This window comes from Hydra vulgaris, chromosome 15 (assembly GCF_038396675.1).
Source record: "Hydra vulgaris chromosome 15, alternate assembly HydraT2T_AEP".
NCBI lineage: Eukaryota > Metazoa > Cnidaria > Hydrozoa > Anthoathecata > Hydridae > Hydra > Hydra vulgaris.
In genome coordinates this window covers 22,844,547-22,863,999 of record NC_088934.1, presented here as the reverse complement: position 1 = coordinate 22,863,999, position 19,453 = coordinate 22,844,547, and the positions used below count along the sequence as shown (strand labels likewise).

The 19,453-nt window shown below is 29.1% G+C and overlaps 1 protein-coding gene across 1 annotated transcript in view; it reads left to right on the top strand.

Moving 5' to 3' along the window:
* The window catches only part of LOC136072101 (probable serine/threonine-protein kinase DDB_G0268642), a 56,777-nt gene that overhangs the window by 17,219 nt on the left and 20,105 nt on the right, over positions 1–19,453 (top strand). Inside the window, exons 8-9 of the mRNA XM_065820395.1 lie at positions 12,262–12,286; positions 16,544–16,742. Coding sequence (XP_065676467.1) covers positions 12,262–12,286; positions 16,544–16,742 — 224 coding nt within the window. The remainder of the gene's footprint in view (positions 1–12,261; positions 12,287–16,543; positions 16,743–19,453) is intronic.

Here is a 19,453-nt window from a genome sequence, read left to right as displayed (position 1 = left end):
ATAATTACTAGAGCCTGATTTAAAAGTTTTCCATTTTTTAAACCATAAACCCTGTCAGAATTTCAATTATACTCTAAATGCTGCTTTAACGACATTTTATTCATAAAAAAACTGACATTAGGATCAAGCGGATTCATTGCATCAGCACGTAACTTTAATAAAGAAAACAATTAAGTAGAAAATCCTTCTTAAAGATCTGAAAATACACGGGACAAAAATAATAATAAACAGGTTTGACTTGGTAAACAGAATATTGTTCACAAGACATTAAAAGTTTGAGGGCTATGAAACAGAATTCACAAAGCCGAAACTTTGTCACAAACTGCCCAGCGTTTTCCTTTATTGACTCGTTTACTCATTTCTAATTGACTTCTAAAAAAGCTAACTTGTACAGGAGATAAGTATTTCCTGGATCAAAATTCTTTTAGGTACATACAAAAATAACTATTCGCTAGTTAATATTATAAAATTCTGAGATCCTGCAGGACATCCCAGAATGCTTTGCAATAAAATTACAACGAGATATATGAAATTATGCCTGACTGGATAGGCTTTGATTAAAGGATGAGACTTAATTGAATGATAAATAACACGAGAATGAATTTTAATAGATGGAACAAGATACACTAGCTCTTTAGAGCAGTGCCCATTATAGTATTTATAGAAAAAAGAAAGAGAAGCAACATTATGACGATTTGATAATGGTGTGAGATTGGCTGCAAGGGCAGGTCCAACTATGTTTACACAGCGCTTTTGCACCTTGTCTAAAAGAGAAAGAGCATCATTGAAAGATCTGCCTCAGATATGGCTACAGTATTTCATACAAGGATGTATTTATAGAGATAAAGAATAGAATCCTGAGTAAGAACGTGGTGAGCACGATAAAGAAATGCAACCTTAACAGATGCTAATTTTGCAATTAATTTGTTATATGTTTCACAAAGATCAGAAGTAAGAGATGACTCATCGAGTACATTACCATTCGTAAGTATAGGAAGGTCTAGATTATTGCAATATCGGTTAGCTGAAAAAGATGTGAGAATTCCTGGGAGATTGTCTATGTAAATTAAAAAAAGGATAGAACCTTGAGGAATCTCTGAAGTTACAGGAAATGAAGAAGAGTGCTGTCCATTGAGGACTATTTTTATACTACAATTGGTAAGGAAGGATTCAATCTTAAATATGTTACCTGATACACCGTAAGAAGAGAGCTTATGGAGAAGACCAGCTTGCCAAGCTTTATCAAAAGCTTTAGAAATGTCAAGAGCGATAGCCTTAACCTCTCCATCTTTATCTAATGCTCAATAAAACCTATCAGCTATTACCGTTAACAAATCAGCAGTAAAACAAAAAGATTAAAATCTATATTGATGATCAGAAAGTGAGTTATTAGATTCAAGATGAGAGATTAAGTGTTTGTTAATTAAAGACTCAAAAACCTTGCTTATGATAGTAAGAAGACTAATGGGGGGGGGGGGTTAGTTAGACAAGTCAGATTGCTCTCCAGAGTTTTTGAAAATAGGCTGTAAAACAAGACTGATAAGCACGTGTTTATTTCTGTAATCTAAAGTGATTTCCTGCTTAGACTCTTCTATACAAGCTGTAGAAAAGTCTAAGCAGGAAATCACTTGAGATACAGAAGCTGAAGTGGTACAAACGTCGGGCAATAGATTAACCTGTTTGTCAGCAATATCAGGAAGAATGCAACTAGTTGAATCAAAAGATGAGATTGATGAGAAGTTCTTGGCAAATAATTCAGCTTTGTGTTTAAGTGAGGTGACAAAATCTGAACCATACAAGAGAGGTGGAATAACAGATTTACCCTTATTATAGATACTGTTAAAGATTCTCCAGAAGTCACGAGAGCTTAATTTAAAATACAAGATTTCATGACCTGAGAATAGCGGGTTTTGGCGTCAGACAAAACCTTTTTAGGATGGTTTCTAGCAGTAGTAAGTAGATGTCTGTTTTCTGGAGAATTGTTTTGCTAGTAGCTATGAAAGTTTATGGTTATGATTGGAAACTGCAGCAGCACAATGCGAGGAAAACCATGGTGAAGAGTGAGGCTAGAATTAGAATTGTTCAGAGGTTATAAAAGATACTATACTAGCCTGATTATAAGATGTTGTGTAAGAAGCACATTTATCAGCAGGAAGATAAAAGATTTCTTCCCAAGGGCGATCATGAAGAAAATCACAGAAAGAGTCCTAGTCAGCTTTAAGGTAGTTATAAGAGGTATGATGATAGGGGGACTCTGATGATGAAGAAGAATGAAATAATGGTTTTAGAGAGATCAAACCGCGATTAGAAGCACCTAAGGGTAAATGTGGAGAAACTGAGCACTGTTAGAGATTAAGAAAGGCAAAAGTTTTGGGTCTTAATGCCTGCAGAGTCACTGACATTATAGTCAAGCCATTCAGTGTGATAAGCATTAAAGTCACTAACAACCATGATATTGGCTAATGGATAAAGAGAGAAGGCTTGGTCAACATAATCAGAAATAACATCAAAAGGAGTGCAGTCTTGAGATTAAGGAGAGGGATATAGAACAAAGAGAAAGGCGATAGGGTGAAGTGGTACTAAATGAAAGCACCTAAGAGAATAGTCTGTGGATTCAAACCTAGGATCCCAAAAAATGGGTGAACTCTTATGAATGTAGATGCCCTCGTTAATCATTTGACTATTGGAGTCTTTACGAATTAAAGGAAGGTAGCCATTATTACTAAGATCACAAGATGATACATCCAAACTCAAATTAGTCTCACAAAGAGTAAGTATGTCAGGTGAACCTTGCAAGAGATAAGACTCAACAGAAGAAAAGTTACTTTGAAGACCATGAATATTAGTAAGTTAAAGATTTAGAAAACTAGGTGATGGCTATGGTTTTTTGTGTTTTATAGTTTTAGGTACTTCAGTCATTATTAAATTTGTTAAAGAACTTGACTCAAAGCATAGATACAGTGGTGGCCAAATTATTAGACTTAATGCATTTTTTGATGCATTTGTGAAATTTATTCATAAATAATGCAACATTTTTACTTCAAAACAATACAAAAAATTAGAAAAGTTAAGAAGCACAATATTTTATTTTAAAAAAGCACAAAATTGAACCGTTTAAGTATAAAAACAATTAAATACAATTCAAAATTAGGACTTGATATTCAAATGCCAAGATGACTTAAAATTTGCATTAATAAGGCTAAGTCAAAATTACAATAAAAATGCAAAAAGTAACTATAGAAAATGAAATAAATTACAATGGCAATGAAAGTTCAAATAGTTGAAACATGCCAGTTAATACTTTGTATGGTTTCCTTTATTTTTAAGCAGATCCTGGACCCTTAAAGGCATCCCATGAATAAGTTTCGGGCAAAGCTTACAGATTTCGTCGTCATGATGCTAGACACTGATCAAAGCCTCGGTCAGTTCCATCTTGTTTTTTGGTTTCATCCCTTCTACTCTTCTTTTGACAATCTCCCACAGGTTTTCAATGAGGTTCATGTCAGGTGAATTACCTGGCCACTGCAGAAGCTTAATGTGGTTGTCAGCTAAGCATTTCTTGACTGTCTTCGCAGTGTGACAAGGTGCTCCATCTTGCATAAAAGTGAACGGTCTCCGTCAACACCATTTGCCAAGTTGAGGCAGCAGTTGTGTCTCAAGCACCTTCTTGTATTGAACTTGACTCATGGTGCCTTCAACAATATACAGTCGTCCAGGCCAATGAATAGAGATAACTGACCAGACCATGACATACGTTGGGTGCTTTACTGTCTCTGCAACACAGTCAGGATGAAATTCTTCACCGGGTCTCCTATGTACATAGGCTGCTTTCTCATCCATGATGTAAAAGGATGATTCATCACTGAAACACATCTGACTCCAATCATTTTCAGTGAAATGCTTGTGTTGCTTTCCCCATGCCAAGCGTTTCTTGATCATTGCCGGAGTCAGCTTTGGTTTTCTGCGTGGTCGTCTAGCTCGAAAACCATTCACAACTAGTTATCTTCTGACTGTTCTGGTACTCACATGTACATTACTTTTTTGTAATTCTTTCTGCAACATCTTGCTTGTTGCTTTACGGTTTCTTATACAGCATTTCATGAGGTACCTGTTGTCTCGCACAGACATAGATTTTTTCCTGCCACAACTGCCAACAAGGTTGCCTTGTAATTTTTCACCAGTTTGCATCTTCTTCATTCTCGATATCGATTTTTGATTTATTACAACATTTTTAGCAATCTCCTTTTGCGTGAGTGATGTCTCTCGTAGATAAACCTCAACTCTGGCCAATTTTGTCAGTGACAAGTCAGCAGCTTTTAAATCTATTAAAAGGACATAAAATCATTAAATCTATTAAAATTTATTAAAAGGACATAAAATGCTTTATTAATTAAACATGTTTTTTCATTTTTAATGTAGAAAATAAAAATAAATAAAAGATTGACCTAAATGTAATGTCAAGCAACTCTTATTAATGTACATTTTCCTTTAATTTCTGCTCATAAACATCAAACAAATAAGAAAATACTGAACTCTAACAGATAGCAGGTGACCAAATTTTAATATTCAATTTACAGTTAAAATTTTCAATAAAATGGATCTTGAGCGAAAATAAAAATAAATTGCACTTATTATCACTTAAGCAACATTGGGCTATACATGCAGTAAATATATATACATTAATTTAATAACTAATTTGTGCCAAGGTAGGTACATTCGAAAATAATCTTGGTTTTGTAGCCTAGTCTAATAATTTGGCCACCACTATAGTGCTTAGTTCACTATTTAATAGTCAAAGCAATTGCCTCATTACTATTAATAAACTCTAAGCCATACAAAAGGGCTCTAAATATGGTCTCAACAACGCACACCAAAAAAACGAACAGGGATACCATCCATGCGCAACATGGCACTGTTAGTACTTTGATATTTTACAGCTGTTGATGGAATCAGCCTCTCTGAGAGCTACCACAAAGTTTGAGAATCCCGACTACTAGCCTGCCTCAGAACCATAAAACTGAACTTTAGAGCTGTACCCTCATTAGGAGATAATAGAATGAGTTGCCTAGTCATAAAAACAGGGCTACAAGCAAAACCCATGCGTTGAATCAAGAAGATCCAGCATTCAACATCCTAAACCGGAAAGAATGTATTATAAATACATCTACGCTAGCCTAATAGATGTAGAAGGGGTCTGAGGCTGGTCTACTGATAGATTCTGTTTATTGTTTTTATTACAATCTGTTATTCAGTCAAATAGTTTGCTGAATACCGAATTGTAAACAATCTTGCTGAATTGGCAGAATATTTGGCAGTCACTGAATAATCATTATATCTCTAATTTTACCACTGTCACTTCATGAGAAAATGATTCGAAGTGTGGTTGACAAGTTTAAGGAGACAAGTAGTGTTCATGATTAAGAAAGATGATTAAGTAATGTTAAAGAAATGGTCAAAGAAACCAATGATTTATTAATTTGAAAGAGTGTTGTCAAAATTGAAATAAGCACAAGCAGTTATTATTGTGCTATTCAAGAAGTAGGTTTTTGACCATTCAGACCAAGTGCAGATCAAATGTTGTCAAAGTTAGAAGAAAATTCCTACTTGTTAAACAAGATTATTTGTTCAAATGAGTGCTAATGTACACTGTATGGTATATAACTCATAATTATTGCTATTGGACCTACTCTAATCAGCGTAAACAATTACTTGCACCCAAATCAAAAAATAGAGTAATAGGATGGTATGGAATAACTTCAGGTGGCCTAATTAGTTCATACTTTTTCAATGTTTTGTTCACAGGGAATTTATATTAACAAATATTTGAGGAATTTTTATTTGTTCCTGTCAAATAAGAAGCTAGCTTGATTGAAAATTCTCTCCCGATGTAAAAAAATGAGGTTAATAGAATCGCCTTCTTATTCTCCCATCCTTTTTCCTACAGACTTCTTCCTTTGGGACTACTATTATATTGTATACAAACCTATGCAGAAGTAGACTGACTTGTGTCAGTCTACTTCTGCATAGGTTACTTCTGCAGATTTTACATAGGTTACTTACATAGATTCTGCATAGGTTACTACTGCATAGGTTACTTCTGCATAGGTTCTACATAGGTTACTTCTGCAGATTTTACATAGGTTACTTACATAGATTCTGCATAGGTTACTACTGCATAGGTCACTTCTGCATAGGTTACTTCTGTAGTCTACTGCAAAAAATGTAGTGTCTAAAATGTAATGTTTTGTCTAAAATGCTGCCAAGAGCTAGATTGATAACAAGTTATTAAAATAAAAGAAATTTTTCTTTTTCTTAATCAATATACTATTAACTAAAGTTATAAAAATATTTATCATTTGTTTAAATGTTTCAAAACCACTTATACAACAGTGTATATGTAATATATGTTTAATAAGTATATATACATATACTTATTAAACATATATATATATATATATATATATATATATATATATATATATATATATATATATATATATATATATATATATATATATATATATGTATGCAATGAAGAACCCAGACGTGTTTTAGTACCGTTGGACCGATATGGGTGCCCAATAAAAATGTACAGCTAGTTATTTTTCTTTTTTATTATAAAAAAATATGAGTTGTTATATACTTAGTTTATAACAAATATTCTGTTTATTTCAGCTAGTTCATTTTTTCTTCAGAAAAATTCGATAATAGTTTTATCGTCTAATTTTTTTGAATTATATGCTATTACTAGTTTAAAACTACCGATTGCTTACTAATCACGCGTTAGTTTAACAAAATAAAAGCTTTTTTTTTTTAATTTTTTCAGCTAAATAAAGAAAAAACAAAATGTTTGTTATTAAACAAATTTCATTTAAATTTATTTAAATGTTATGATATTTCAAAAAACAATTTTTTAATTAGTGTATTTAAAATGTGGTCTTGACTCAACTTTTCTTTTGAGCATACTTCACATCTTCCACGGTTAGTTTCATAAAAAGGCCAATGAATGCCTTGGTTTTCTCCTCTAATTGACAAAGATACTGAATAATTACACTTTCGGCGCTTTTTTATTGATAAAGAAGGTGATAACATTGGGTAGTCTGCCTAGTTATTAACAATTATGCGACTGATCTTTTAAACTGCATTAATTTAATTTTTTCACCACTTAAATTTTTATAGACCACATAAGCATTATATAAAGTACGCTCAAGAACTCCAAAAAATATTCGGTGCCACCATTTCTTTGATTTTTGGTCTACACCATAAATCAAGCAATACATGTCTGCCTTGTCCACTCCCCCCATATATAAATTGTAATCTTTGACCGCAGTAGGACAAGAAATAATTTGTACACTACCATCTTTGTTTTTACATTTGTTGTTGTTGCATCAGTACCATTAGATATAATATGCACAGACCTATTGTCATGCCATTTATAGACTACAATACCATTTCGAGAAACTTTATAATCAAAATCTCCTCTTTTCCGATCTTTGTCTCTTTTTAAATCTTTGGGATGATACTTCTTGTTTGTTTGTAAAGTACCACAGCATAAAATATTTTTTGATTGCAAATACTCAAGTAAAGGAACAGAGGTGAAAAAGTTATCAATATATAATTCATGATAATGATCTTGTAAGCATCTAGTCATTTCAAAAACAATTTTATCCCCTAACCCAAAATTGGTTGGAATGTCATCAAGAAGGTTTTGACCACTTTTACCTTGGTAAACAAAAATTTAAACAAATAACCATCCATGTCTGTCATTCACCATAGTTTATACCCTCTCTTTATCGATTTCATTGGGTTATATTGTTTGAGGGAACTTCTTCCCTTGAAAAGAATGATTCATCAATACAAATTTTTTGAGAAATGTTATATAACTCTACAAATTTTTCGTTAAGTTTGTCTTAAAGCGGTCTTAGTTTGAACAATTTATCACGATTATTATTTGGCATAGCGCTGCTATCATTGACATGGAGACATGATAATATCTGTAAGAACCTGTCACGAGACATTGCAGAAGAAATAAATGGTAGTTCCAAATCAGGCTCTGTATTCCAATAGTGTTTCAATGATGCTAGTTTGTGATATCCCATTACAAAGTTTATTTTTTTTGACATTGTAAAGCATATAAATTACTATGATATAAGATGGAATCAACTATTTCTTGGTTAAAATATTTCATGAAAAAGTCAACTGGATTACTGCATTCAGCAAACTGTTCTTTTACTGGTCCTATGAAGTATAAAGTATTTATTTAGTAAACAATGTATGTTCAAAAATTTAAAGTACATAAATATAACAAAACTTTAAAAAAATAAAATTTCTTGATTTATATACATCAAGAAATTATAATAAAATATAAACCTTGTGAAAATTGAAAGGTAAAACTGTTCTTTTCTTTTTGTAACTTCTTCCATCTCCTATCATTATCAATATCATTCAATTTTAGAATCTTTTTTGCTATTTTAAGGTCTTGTAAAATTATTTCAGCAGCTTCTATAGCACTGTATTGAATCTTACTACTCATATTTGATTATAATTTTAGTTTTTTACACTTTACTACTCTAAACAAAATATATGTTTGGCTTTAAAAATATTAGGCCATAACGCCTGGCAGGACTTATTAGTCCCACTTTAATTTTCATAAAAAAGAGTTGTATGCAAAACTTTTTAACACTTAAACTAAACTTCAAATATTTAGTTACACATTAACGAAGCTCTAAAAAAATTCTCAACACAAATAAAATTATGTAAAGTTAAATATATAATTTTTACAAAATATGCTTAATTTCTTTATAAACCATCATTAGAGATCACACCTGAAATAAAAAATAATTGATGACAAACAATTGAATGTAATTTTAAAACATGACTAAAAACCAAGTGAAAATTTAAGCAATGTTTTTACAACAAAAAAAGAACTAGTTTAAGAGAAAGACAGGAGTTAATGCAGTGGGACATATAAGTCCTGTCAGTCCACAAAGGGTTAAAGATTGTTTATTTGCTGTTTCAGATTTCAGTTTAATGGCAGATGGAACAACTGACATTTCTGACCATGTGAAACTTTCGATATTTGTTCACTATGTCAACTCTGACAATCACAATGTTATAGAAGAATTCTTAGGTTTGGTGGAGATTTTTGGTAGAAAGGTTCTGAGGCATTGTTTGAACTAATATGCTGGGTTTTAACAACTAAAGGGATTGATATTAAATAAATAAGGTTCAATGGAATGGATGGAACGAACACCATGAGCGGAAAATGCACAGGGCTGCAGAGAAGATTCCGACACATAGTTCCACATACCAAGTATGTTAACTGTCGGAATCATAATTAGAATTAGTGTTTGCATCTTCTGCCCAAGTTCAAATACCTCCAAGATGTCGATAGTCTCCTGCTGTCATGCTTAAGTATTCCTCCATAACGAATGCTATTTTTGGAAAAACTCAAGAGGCTTTAGGACAGAAAAAATGCAAGCTACTTAAGGCCGCTACAACAAGATGGTTGTCACATGGTGAAACATCTAAAAGATTAGTATCGCAATATTTGTGTTTCGTTGATGCCATTCTAAACAAAGGAGCTGATCCAGAGGTTAAGGGATTGAGAGACGAACTTTTAAATCCTTGCATTGCTTTTACTTTTGCTAGCTGATTTGTTATCATACTTAAACAGGTTTTCTTTGTGTCTTCAAAAAAAAAATTAATTTATGAACTAGATTCGGTGTTTTCCTCGGATGATCCAGTGTTTCTGGCATTTGACATCTTTAATGTGTCATTACAATATGATCTTAAGAAAAGAATCGAGTGTGTTTATGTGCTGGTGGGTTTTTACAGTGTCACAGTCCACATTTTTTAAGAAGGAAACAAATACTGCGGAGCCGTTAATTGATAAATCACAAGTAACAGAAGTTGATATTAAATGTTCTTTTTAACGATTTCGATGCTGAAGTTAAAAGAGAAGAAGAGAAGAGAAACGAAGAAATTGGCAAATTAGTTCAAAGTAAATAGCTAAAACCCTGTAATATTGAAAACCTGACTTCTCCTTCACGTATATACGCTGCTCTAATGAAAGAACAATGTCAATATCCAGAGTTACTTAGTTTAAATTCTCTCTTTTAATCACGCCTAATACTAATATTGAGAGAGGCTTTTCCGTACTTGGTCTATTGGCAATAAAGCAACGGTTGCAACCATGTAGTTTAGACAAGTTTATGCAAAAAGTTTTCTTTGGTCCGGATCAATTAGATGATTCCACATAGGAGAAATTAGTGGATAAATACAGAGATTCGGGTGAATTGAATTGTAGCATTTACTTAAAATTTGCTTTATATATAATAAAATATTTTATTTACTTATAGCTTAGTATTACGCTTAAAAGGATAATAGTGTTTTTAAATTAGCTTTTGAATGAATGAATTTTCAACAACGCATCTTTTACAAAAAAACATAAATAAAAAACAGTTTGTAAAAGTGTATATAAATGTAAATTTTATATTTAAATAACTATATGCGTATAAATGTTTATAAATAAAATATATGTTAAAATAACTATCAGCTGCCGTGGAGCGCAGTGGTAGCGCGCTTGTCTCAGGCTCCAGTGATCCGGGATTCGACACCCACCTCTGGACAAGTTTTCTACATCAGTTAGGAAGAAAGTTTGAACTTCTTATTAAATGCTTCTTTGTGGTGCTCTATGATAAGACCATAAGAACTTCTTAGGGCACCTAAAACAAATTTAAATGTGTATATATATATATATATATATATATATATATATATATATATATATTATAAAACACAATCGAAAACGGTGCATATAGATATACTTAAATAGTTATATATAAATATATACATGCTTATGCGCTACTTAAAAAATACAAGATTCAAAAGGTTTTATCAGGTTAGTTATTTTATAAACTTTAATATATAAGTTAAAAGTAACATAATCAATTTTTTTATTACAAATGTTTTTTTAATAATTACATTTAACTTCAATATCTCTTTTATAAAATAAACGCAACAATCAATACCTTTAAAGAGTTATATTGTATATACAATGTAAGTGCTTATTTGAACTGCATTTTTAATGATTTAACTATTCTTAAATAAAATAGTTTTCTTAACATAACTTATATAGCAGTCCACGGTGAAATTCCTATATAAATAACTAGTAAAAATATAATAAATATACCAACTTCATAGCTTCAGATAAACACTAACATGATAAACACACACATACATTATATTATAAATGTGATAAAGAAGCAGTGTGTAAGGTCCCTTCGGACTTTTGACATCCCCCCCCCCCTCCTTAGTTGCCGCTATTTATAAAAAGCCGGCATCCTTAAATAAACTCTGCGTTCTTCACTGGTATGTATGGATGCATGTATGTATGTATATCAGTTTTATATCGACTCTTTCCTAATAATACATTTGAAATCATTTTCTAAAGCAGGCTTTTCCAAATTGATAACAATATATATAAAATCACTAACAGTATTTAAAATACCTAACAGTATATAAAGTTACTCACAGTATTTAAAATCACCAACAGTATGCAAAATTACTAACAGTTTTTAAAATCACTAACAGTATTTAAAATTATTAATAGTACATAAAATCACTAACAGTAGTACTTATCTGTTTAAATAATAAAGAATAGAGTATGGTATACTGTGGCAAATCTACAATAGGCAAAACCTACAAAATTTTATCTTAAATATCTTGTTTCTGAGGTTTTCTATAGTATAAAATTAAAACTAAAAATTTTAAAGTTTACTATAGTTAGTTCTTAAAGATTATTACAATAATTATTATTCTAATAATAAAGAACAATAATATAGTAATTATTACAGTAGTTAAAGTATTAAATTGCATCATTATCAACATTGTTGCATCATTATTACATCACTATTAACATTTTCACATCATTATTGCATCATTATTAATATAAAACGGAAGTCGGAATTTAAAAAATTTTTTTTTTAGAATCATCTAATTTTTTATGCAAGATATTATTGTGACAATATTTTTTTGTTGCAACAATTTTTGAATTATGTTTTTAAAGATATAGATCCTAATCAAACTGAGGAATGTGTCAGCAATGAAAGAAACAAAATGAATTCTTTAAGTTGCATATTTTATAAAGTTTTCAAAAATTAAATTTTGAAATATACGTAATATATTCTTATTTAACTAATTTAGTTTAAATTATTTTTATTATATATAAATATTTTTTTAACAATGGTGTTGTTTCAGGAAAAATGAGAGAACCAAAGAAAAGGTTGTTTTTTTTTCTTTTTTTACTATTGGTTTTGTATAATAAATGCTATATGCTATTTTTTAAGTTTTTGAATAAGCTATATATATATGACTATGTATGTATATATATATATATATATATATATATATATATATATATATATATATATATATATATATATATATATGTAAGTAAAAAAAATCAATTAATATGAATTCTTTTAATATAATTAATAATTTATTTGAAGTTTAGTTTTGCCTACGTATCTAATTGAGCATATGTGTTCAATCAAATAAGTTCCGGGTTGACTATTATGTGGCAATGTAGTTTTGTTTTTTGATGTTAGTAATGTTCTTAAATTTGGATTTGATTTGAAGACTACTCTATTGCCAGCTTTCCGAAATATTTTCCTTAGTTTTTGGGACAGTGATGGTATCCACGGTAACAATACAATAGGGAGGTTAAGAGAGTCTAATTGAATTTTGTTGATTTATAGGGACCGTTTATTCCCAATTAAGTTTGCAATCCGTTTAAGTTGGCATATGTTGTAAGCCCTGTGAATATAACCTTTAAATATTGCATTTAGAATCTTAGGGTCATGATTTAATTTGGGTATTCGTAATAGCTTCCTTTCTGTAAATTTTAAACTAGTATTTTTCCGTTCTGCTTCTTGAGTGTTGAAAAATCTAGCATGACTATTGTCAACATATCTTAGATAGGATTTTAAGTCAAGGGGAGGATTTACTACCATTGCAATTTTGAAAGCGTTTTGTTCATGATGTTGTAAAAATGATTCTGCAAGTACGACCATGAGTGAAAGACATATAGGACCTCAAGTTCATAGATTTCATTGTTCCACAAGATATAACAATGGTGTAAACAAAGCTCTATAAGTTGGCTTGTTTCAGATATAGCTTGGTAAAATATTTGTAGGAATCATCTTTATTTAATTGGTCTATAAGAATTAAAGTGGCTTCCCTTAGTGGTATTGATGGATATAAGTTTATTACATCAAACAAAACTTGAATCTTGTTTTTCTCAATCTCCCATGAATTTGCTTTACTAATAAAATCAAAAGAATTTTTCAGACGTGTTTGGTTTTTATTTAAGACAGGTTGTATTTTCTTTACTAAGTAGTTTGAAATTCCATAATTAGGAGTGCCGATAGTTGATATAACTATTCTCATAGAATAAGATTTTTCAGGTTTGTGAGCTTTAATTAGACCATACATTTGAGACAGGATGGGATTTTTTTACCCATTTTAAGTTCTTTTAAAACATTTTTTCTCAAATCCTGCGCATTTTCAATCTTGTTGCTATATTTTAATTTTAAAGCCGTTGTCTCTGTTGTTGCATTTATATCTATATAAGGTATATATTTCAACGAAGGTACAAAATGTGGACGAAGATTAGGAAGATCATTTTGGTTTTTTGGAATATCCACATCGCATAAGTTTAAAACAGCGTTCTTTGTATGGGTTGTTAACTTACAGATTTTATTATTGTGATTATTTTCAAATTCATTTTGAAGAATTTTAAACATTTTAAATAATCTCTCTTTTGATTCCAAAAACATTATTTTGCGAGCTTTTTCAGTAACTTGTTCAACTTTTTTGTAGTCTATTTCATCAAGAGTAACTTTAAGATCTTTCTGGAGATTTCTAGTTTCATTAACAAGCATAAAATACCATTTTTTAGCATCGTTTTTAATACAAATCAAAATTTCAAATCTTTATCGAATATCAATACTCACTGCTCTCTTTGTATTTACAGGACTGTTAATTCGTAATGATTTTGGAATAATTTTGTGTTTTTCACATTTTTGTAAAAATATATACTGGTTTTTAGACTTTGCTACTGACTTCTTCAATAATTGTAACTGTTCAGTTTGTTTGTAAACATCAGCTCTGTATTTAGCTGTAATATGCATCTTTATGTTGACATTGTGTATAAGAGTATATGTTATATGAGTAAAAAACAGTTAAAGTTGAAAAAATAAATTAAAAACAATTAAAGTTAAAACAAAAAAATTTGATCAAAAAGTGCGTAAAGCTTTTGAAACACATAAGGTTCCAATGTTCATCTTTACATGGCGGAATTAATTTAGATAATAACGGGCAGTCTGTGGAAACTAAATTTTGGACTCCGTTTTTTACATTTTTACGTAAACAAGAAGGAAGCCATTCAACTGCTAACGTCAGTTAATTTTAAACTGTTTCTAACGTTACAAAATACTTTTTGTATAATTTTTACAAGCTGATGATGCTGGTAACCATAATCCAGCGAAAATTTCTAATAATAAATTATTAATTGTATTAAGAGAATTCATATTAATTGATGTTTTCTTACTTATATAACATATGCTCTTATACACAATGTCAACACTAAAGATATATATACACACGTATATATATACATATATATATATATATATATATATATATATATATATATATATATATATATATATATATATATTATATATATATACACAGTGGTGGCCAAAAGTATGGAAACTTTTTTAAAATTACATTTTTTTTTATTTGTATTAAATAAAACCAAAATTATTTAACCCGAGTGTACTTGCAATAGTCTACTTTATATATACTACGAGTTTGAACTTGTCTTTTCTAAGACATTTTATTACATACTAATATTTCTTAATTTGGACAAAAGTATGGAAACTTGTTCAAACTTGTCACTAAACATAAACAAATCTTATCATTTAGAATTAAAACGTGTTAGAATTGACATCTTTGTTAGTTCATCATAGTTTACTTTTATATTAATCAGTATGGCACCGCGAAAATATTATTCTAGTGATATTAAAAATAAAATAGTTTAGTGTTTTAAAAATGGTAATAAACCAATTGATAATTCTCGAAATTTTCAAGTTCCAAAAGGTACAGTTTCAAAAAATTATTAAAAAATTCAAAGAAAGGGGAACTGTGGAAGTGAAAATGAAACCTGGAAGACCAAGAAAAACAACAAAAAGATTGGATAAAGTTATAAAAAATACTTCTACAAAAGATCCTAGAAAGTCATCAAAGGATATAAAAGAAGAAATCTTGGAACAGCATGGAGTTTATTATCTGACAGGACAGTTCGTAGAAGGTTAAATGATGCGGGCTTATTTGGAAGAGTGGCTATCAAAAAACTGTTAATTTCTAAGAAAAATAAGATGGGTAGATTATTGTTTGCAAGGGAACATTTAAAATGGTCAGAAGAAAAATGGGCAAATGTGTTGTGGAGTGATAAAAGTAAGTAAATTAGTGATAAAGTAGTAAATTTCAGTTGTTTGGAAGTGATGGAAGAAAATATGTGAGGCGCCCCAAAGGTAAAAGATTTGATCCCAAATACCAAATACCTACATTCAAGCATGGAGGTGGCAGTGGTATGGTGTGGGGATGTTTTTCTTCATCTGGCACTGGTCCATTAGTGAAAATTGATGGTATTATGGACCGATTTAAGTATAAAGACATATTAAATAATATAATGTTACCATATGCTTCAGAAAAAATGGCTCCGGGGTCATTATTCCAACAAGATAACGACCCGAAGCACTCGTCAAAATTAATTAAAGAGTGGTTAAATACTCACAGGGTACCTTGTATGGAATGGCCATCTCAAAGTCCCAACTTAAACCCTATAGAACATCTTTGGGATGTGTTAGACTGCCGAATTCAGAAGAATATTTCAAATCATGATAAACTTTTTGAAATTTTACAGGCAGAATAAGAAAAAATACCTACTGACACTTGTGCCAACCTGGTGAAATCTATGCCACAAAGATGTTTCATGGTAATAGACTCAAAAGGATATGCAACTAGATATTAAATTTTTCTGTGTTTTTTTATGTTATTTTTAACATTTTTTGGTCCTGGTCATAAGTTTCCATACTTATGACCAGGCCTAATTTAAATTTAAATTTTTTTTTGCATATGTTTTATTTTATTAAAAAGTTGTATTACGACTTCAATAAACATATGCATAATATGTAGTAAGTGTTACATTTTTTATAAATAAATAAAAAGCATTTTTGAAAAGTTTCCATACTTTTGGCCACCACCGTATATATATATATATGTATATATATATATATATATATACATATATATATATATATATATATATATATATATATATATATATATATATATATATATATATATATATATATATATATATATATATATATATATATATATATATATATATATATATATATAAAGCTGCTTTATATTACGGCAATATAATTGGATAAAAATTTTTTGTTAGTTTTTCAGATCAATTACTCGGTAAATATAAAATAGCTTATAAAAATGGTGAACATTCCGGTGGCTATATTGCATCTAAAAAAAACAATAGAAAATATCTTAATAATAATCCTGGTGCTCATAGTAACACATCTGAAAGTTGTGATATAGATCTTTGTAAAGCCAATACCAATGACTTTTGCAGATGTAAAAGACCAACGGTAATAATATTGTAAAATGTTTTCAAAACACTGTGTATTATATCTTATTTATCAGTAAATGTAGGTTTACAAAAATATGCATCAAAAAGCATGAAAGCTGTCAAGCCCAAGTGAAATAAAGAAAAATTAGAAAGAGATAAGGATAAAAAAAAGGATTAAAAAAATATTTTGAACAGATGTTCAGAACAAAACAAAGATACAATAGTAAAACATATAGTAATAAAATAATAATGATAATATAGGCATCGCGCATGTAATAGAAATGATAAACTCAGACTCGTAAGGAAAAATCATGAACAATGCGCAAAAAGTCTAAAAGAAGTAGAATATAAAATACGAAATTAACGTAATATGCTCATAATTAAACCACAAACTTTCAGTTTATTAGGCTGACGCTCTAACTGATCAAGCTATAGGCATTGATGTTAATAGAAAATAATAAATATAATAAAATCAACTACAAAATTAATAAAATGAAATAAAAACAATGTGCAAACAAAACAAAGAAAAAGTACTAAGTATGTGTGTGTGCGTGTGCGTGTGTGTGTATATATATATATATATATATATATATATATGTATATATATATATACAACCATATACACATACACACACTCGTATATATATATATTTATATATATATATGTTTGTATATATGTATATATATATATATATATATATATATCAGGCCTTGTTAAGACGCGTTACGCAGCTCGCATTTTGCCTGCGAAAAGGCGATTTGCCTACGCGTTCAGCAGTCAGCAGTTTTGCGCTACGCAAAAATTTTTATCTTTTAGAATATTTAAATTATCTTTTGATGTTGTTAACGTGACATTTATTCAGAAGAAATAAAGTCGTAGGTAAAAGCATTTAACCGCAATTGTAAACTAATAGATTTTTTGTTAAAAAAACAGTTTGTTTAATAATTTTTTGTTATTGTTGTTAAAAGTTTGTTAAAAAAAATAAAGTGCTTTAAGTTTTATCTTAAGGAATTAAATATATAAATTCCTTTTAAATATAAAAATTATTTTTTGTCATAATAGTTTTAAAAATGCACGATTTATTTTGATGTAAATATTTTATTAATAAGATATTTTGTTTATTGTTAATTCAATAACGTAAAGTTTTAATGACGTTTGTTTAATATATGAAAATAAATTATGATCACGAATATATTATTGGTAACTGATAAATAAATAAAAAAAACTCTTTATTGTGTAAAAACACTATTAAAAAGAGTTTACAAAATAAATAAGAAAAAATTTATTAATAGTTAATAAAATAACCAAAAACCTGTAAAATTATAAGAAAATAAACAAATATTATATTACGTTTTATTAAAAAAATATTTTTTTCAAAATAAAATTTAGTTCATATTTGAAAAACATAATAAAAATGATTTTCCAAATAGGAACTTAGATTTTATTTGTAACTTTTGTTATAGTGAGAAAAAAAAACTGTTTGTGTGATTTTCAACGCGTTAATAAAATAACTTTAATTACAATGCGGTACTTGAAACGATGCTAGTGACGCAATATAACTGCTAACAATACAAAATATATTTGCTGAGTTAAGTTACTTAGAAATGCGTTACACGTTTTCATTACGTAGCGAAATCTCATAACAAGGCCTGATATATATATATATATAATATATATATATATATATATATATATATATATATATATATATATATATATATATATATATATACACATATTAAATACATATTAAATAAATAATATTATATACATATATGTGTATTTTTTAAAAAGATGTACATATATATATATATATATGTATATATATATATGTGTGTGTGTGTGTGTGTGTGTGTGTGTGTGTGTGTGTGTGTGTGTGTGTGTGTATATATATACATACATAGACACATATATATTAACTTAATGTAAACAAATATTTAAAAAAATGTCTGAAACATATCTATCTATTTATACATTATAAAGGGAAAATAAAATATGCTACAAAATATAAATATATATATAAACCAAATGGGGGAATGTAGAAAAATAATAAAAATTATGGTGTTGTAAAATCAAATTAAAATTAAGTAGTGGGCTAATATAGAGGAAACTACTTCCTTAGGGCAACAATATATTCACCAATAATGTTTCAGAGAGCCTGATAAAATATGACTAGCATCGCTCGTCAGGGATGCATCCTTGCTTTCTTTATAATTGCCTGTAGCCATATATATCATATATATATATATTTAAATATGTGTATGTGTATATGGTTGCGTATGTGTGTGTATATTATGTTAAATTTTGTATTTTATATTCTATTTCTTATAGACTTTGCATGTTGGTCATGATTTTTCCTTAGGAGTCTGATTTTATCATTTGTAGTACATGTGCGATGCCTATATTATCATTATTATTTTTTTTACTATACGTTTTACTTTAATGTCTTTGTTTTGTTTTAAACATCTGTTCAAATATATATATTTTTTTATCCTTTCTCTCTTCCTAATTTTTTCCTTATTTCACTTAATGTTGATAGCTCCGTCTAGTCCTTTGATGCATTTTTTTCAAATGACTTTTGCAGATGTAAAAGACCATGATATTACCATTTTAAAATGTTTTTAAAACACTGTGTATTATATCATATTTATCAATATATGTAGATTTAGCTACGAATGTAACAAATTACTTTACTACTGTATTATGTCATATTTATTGATAAATGCAGA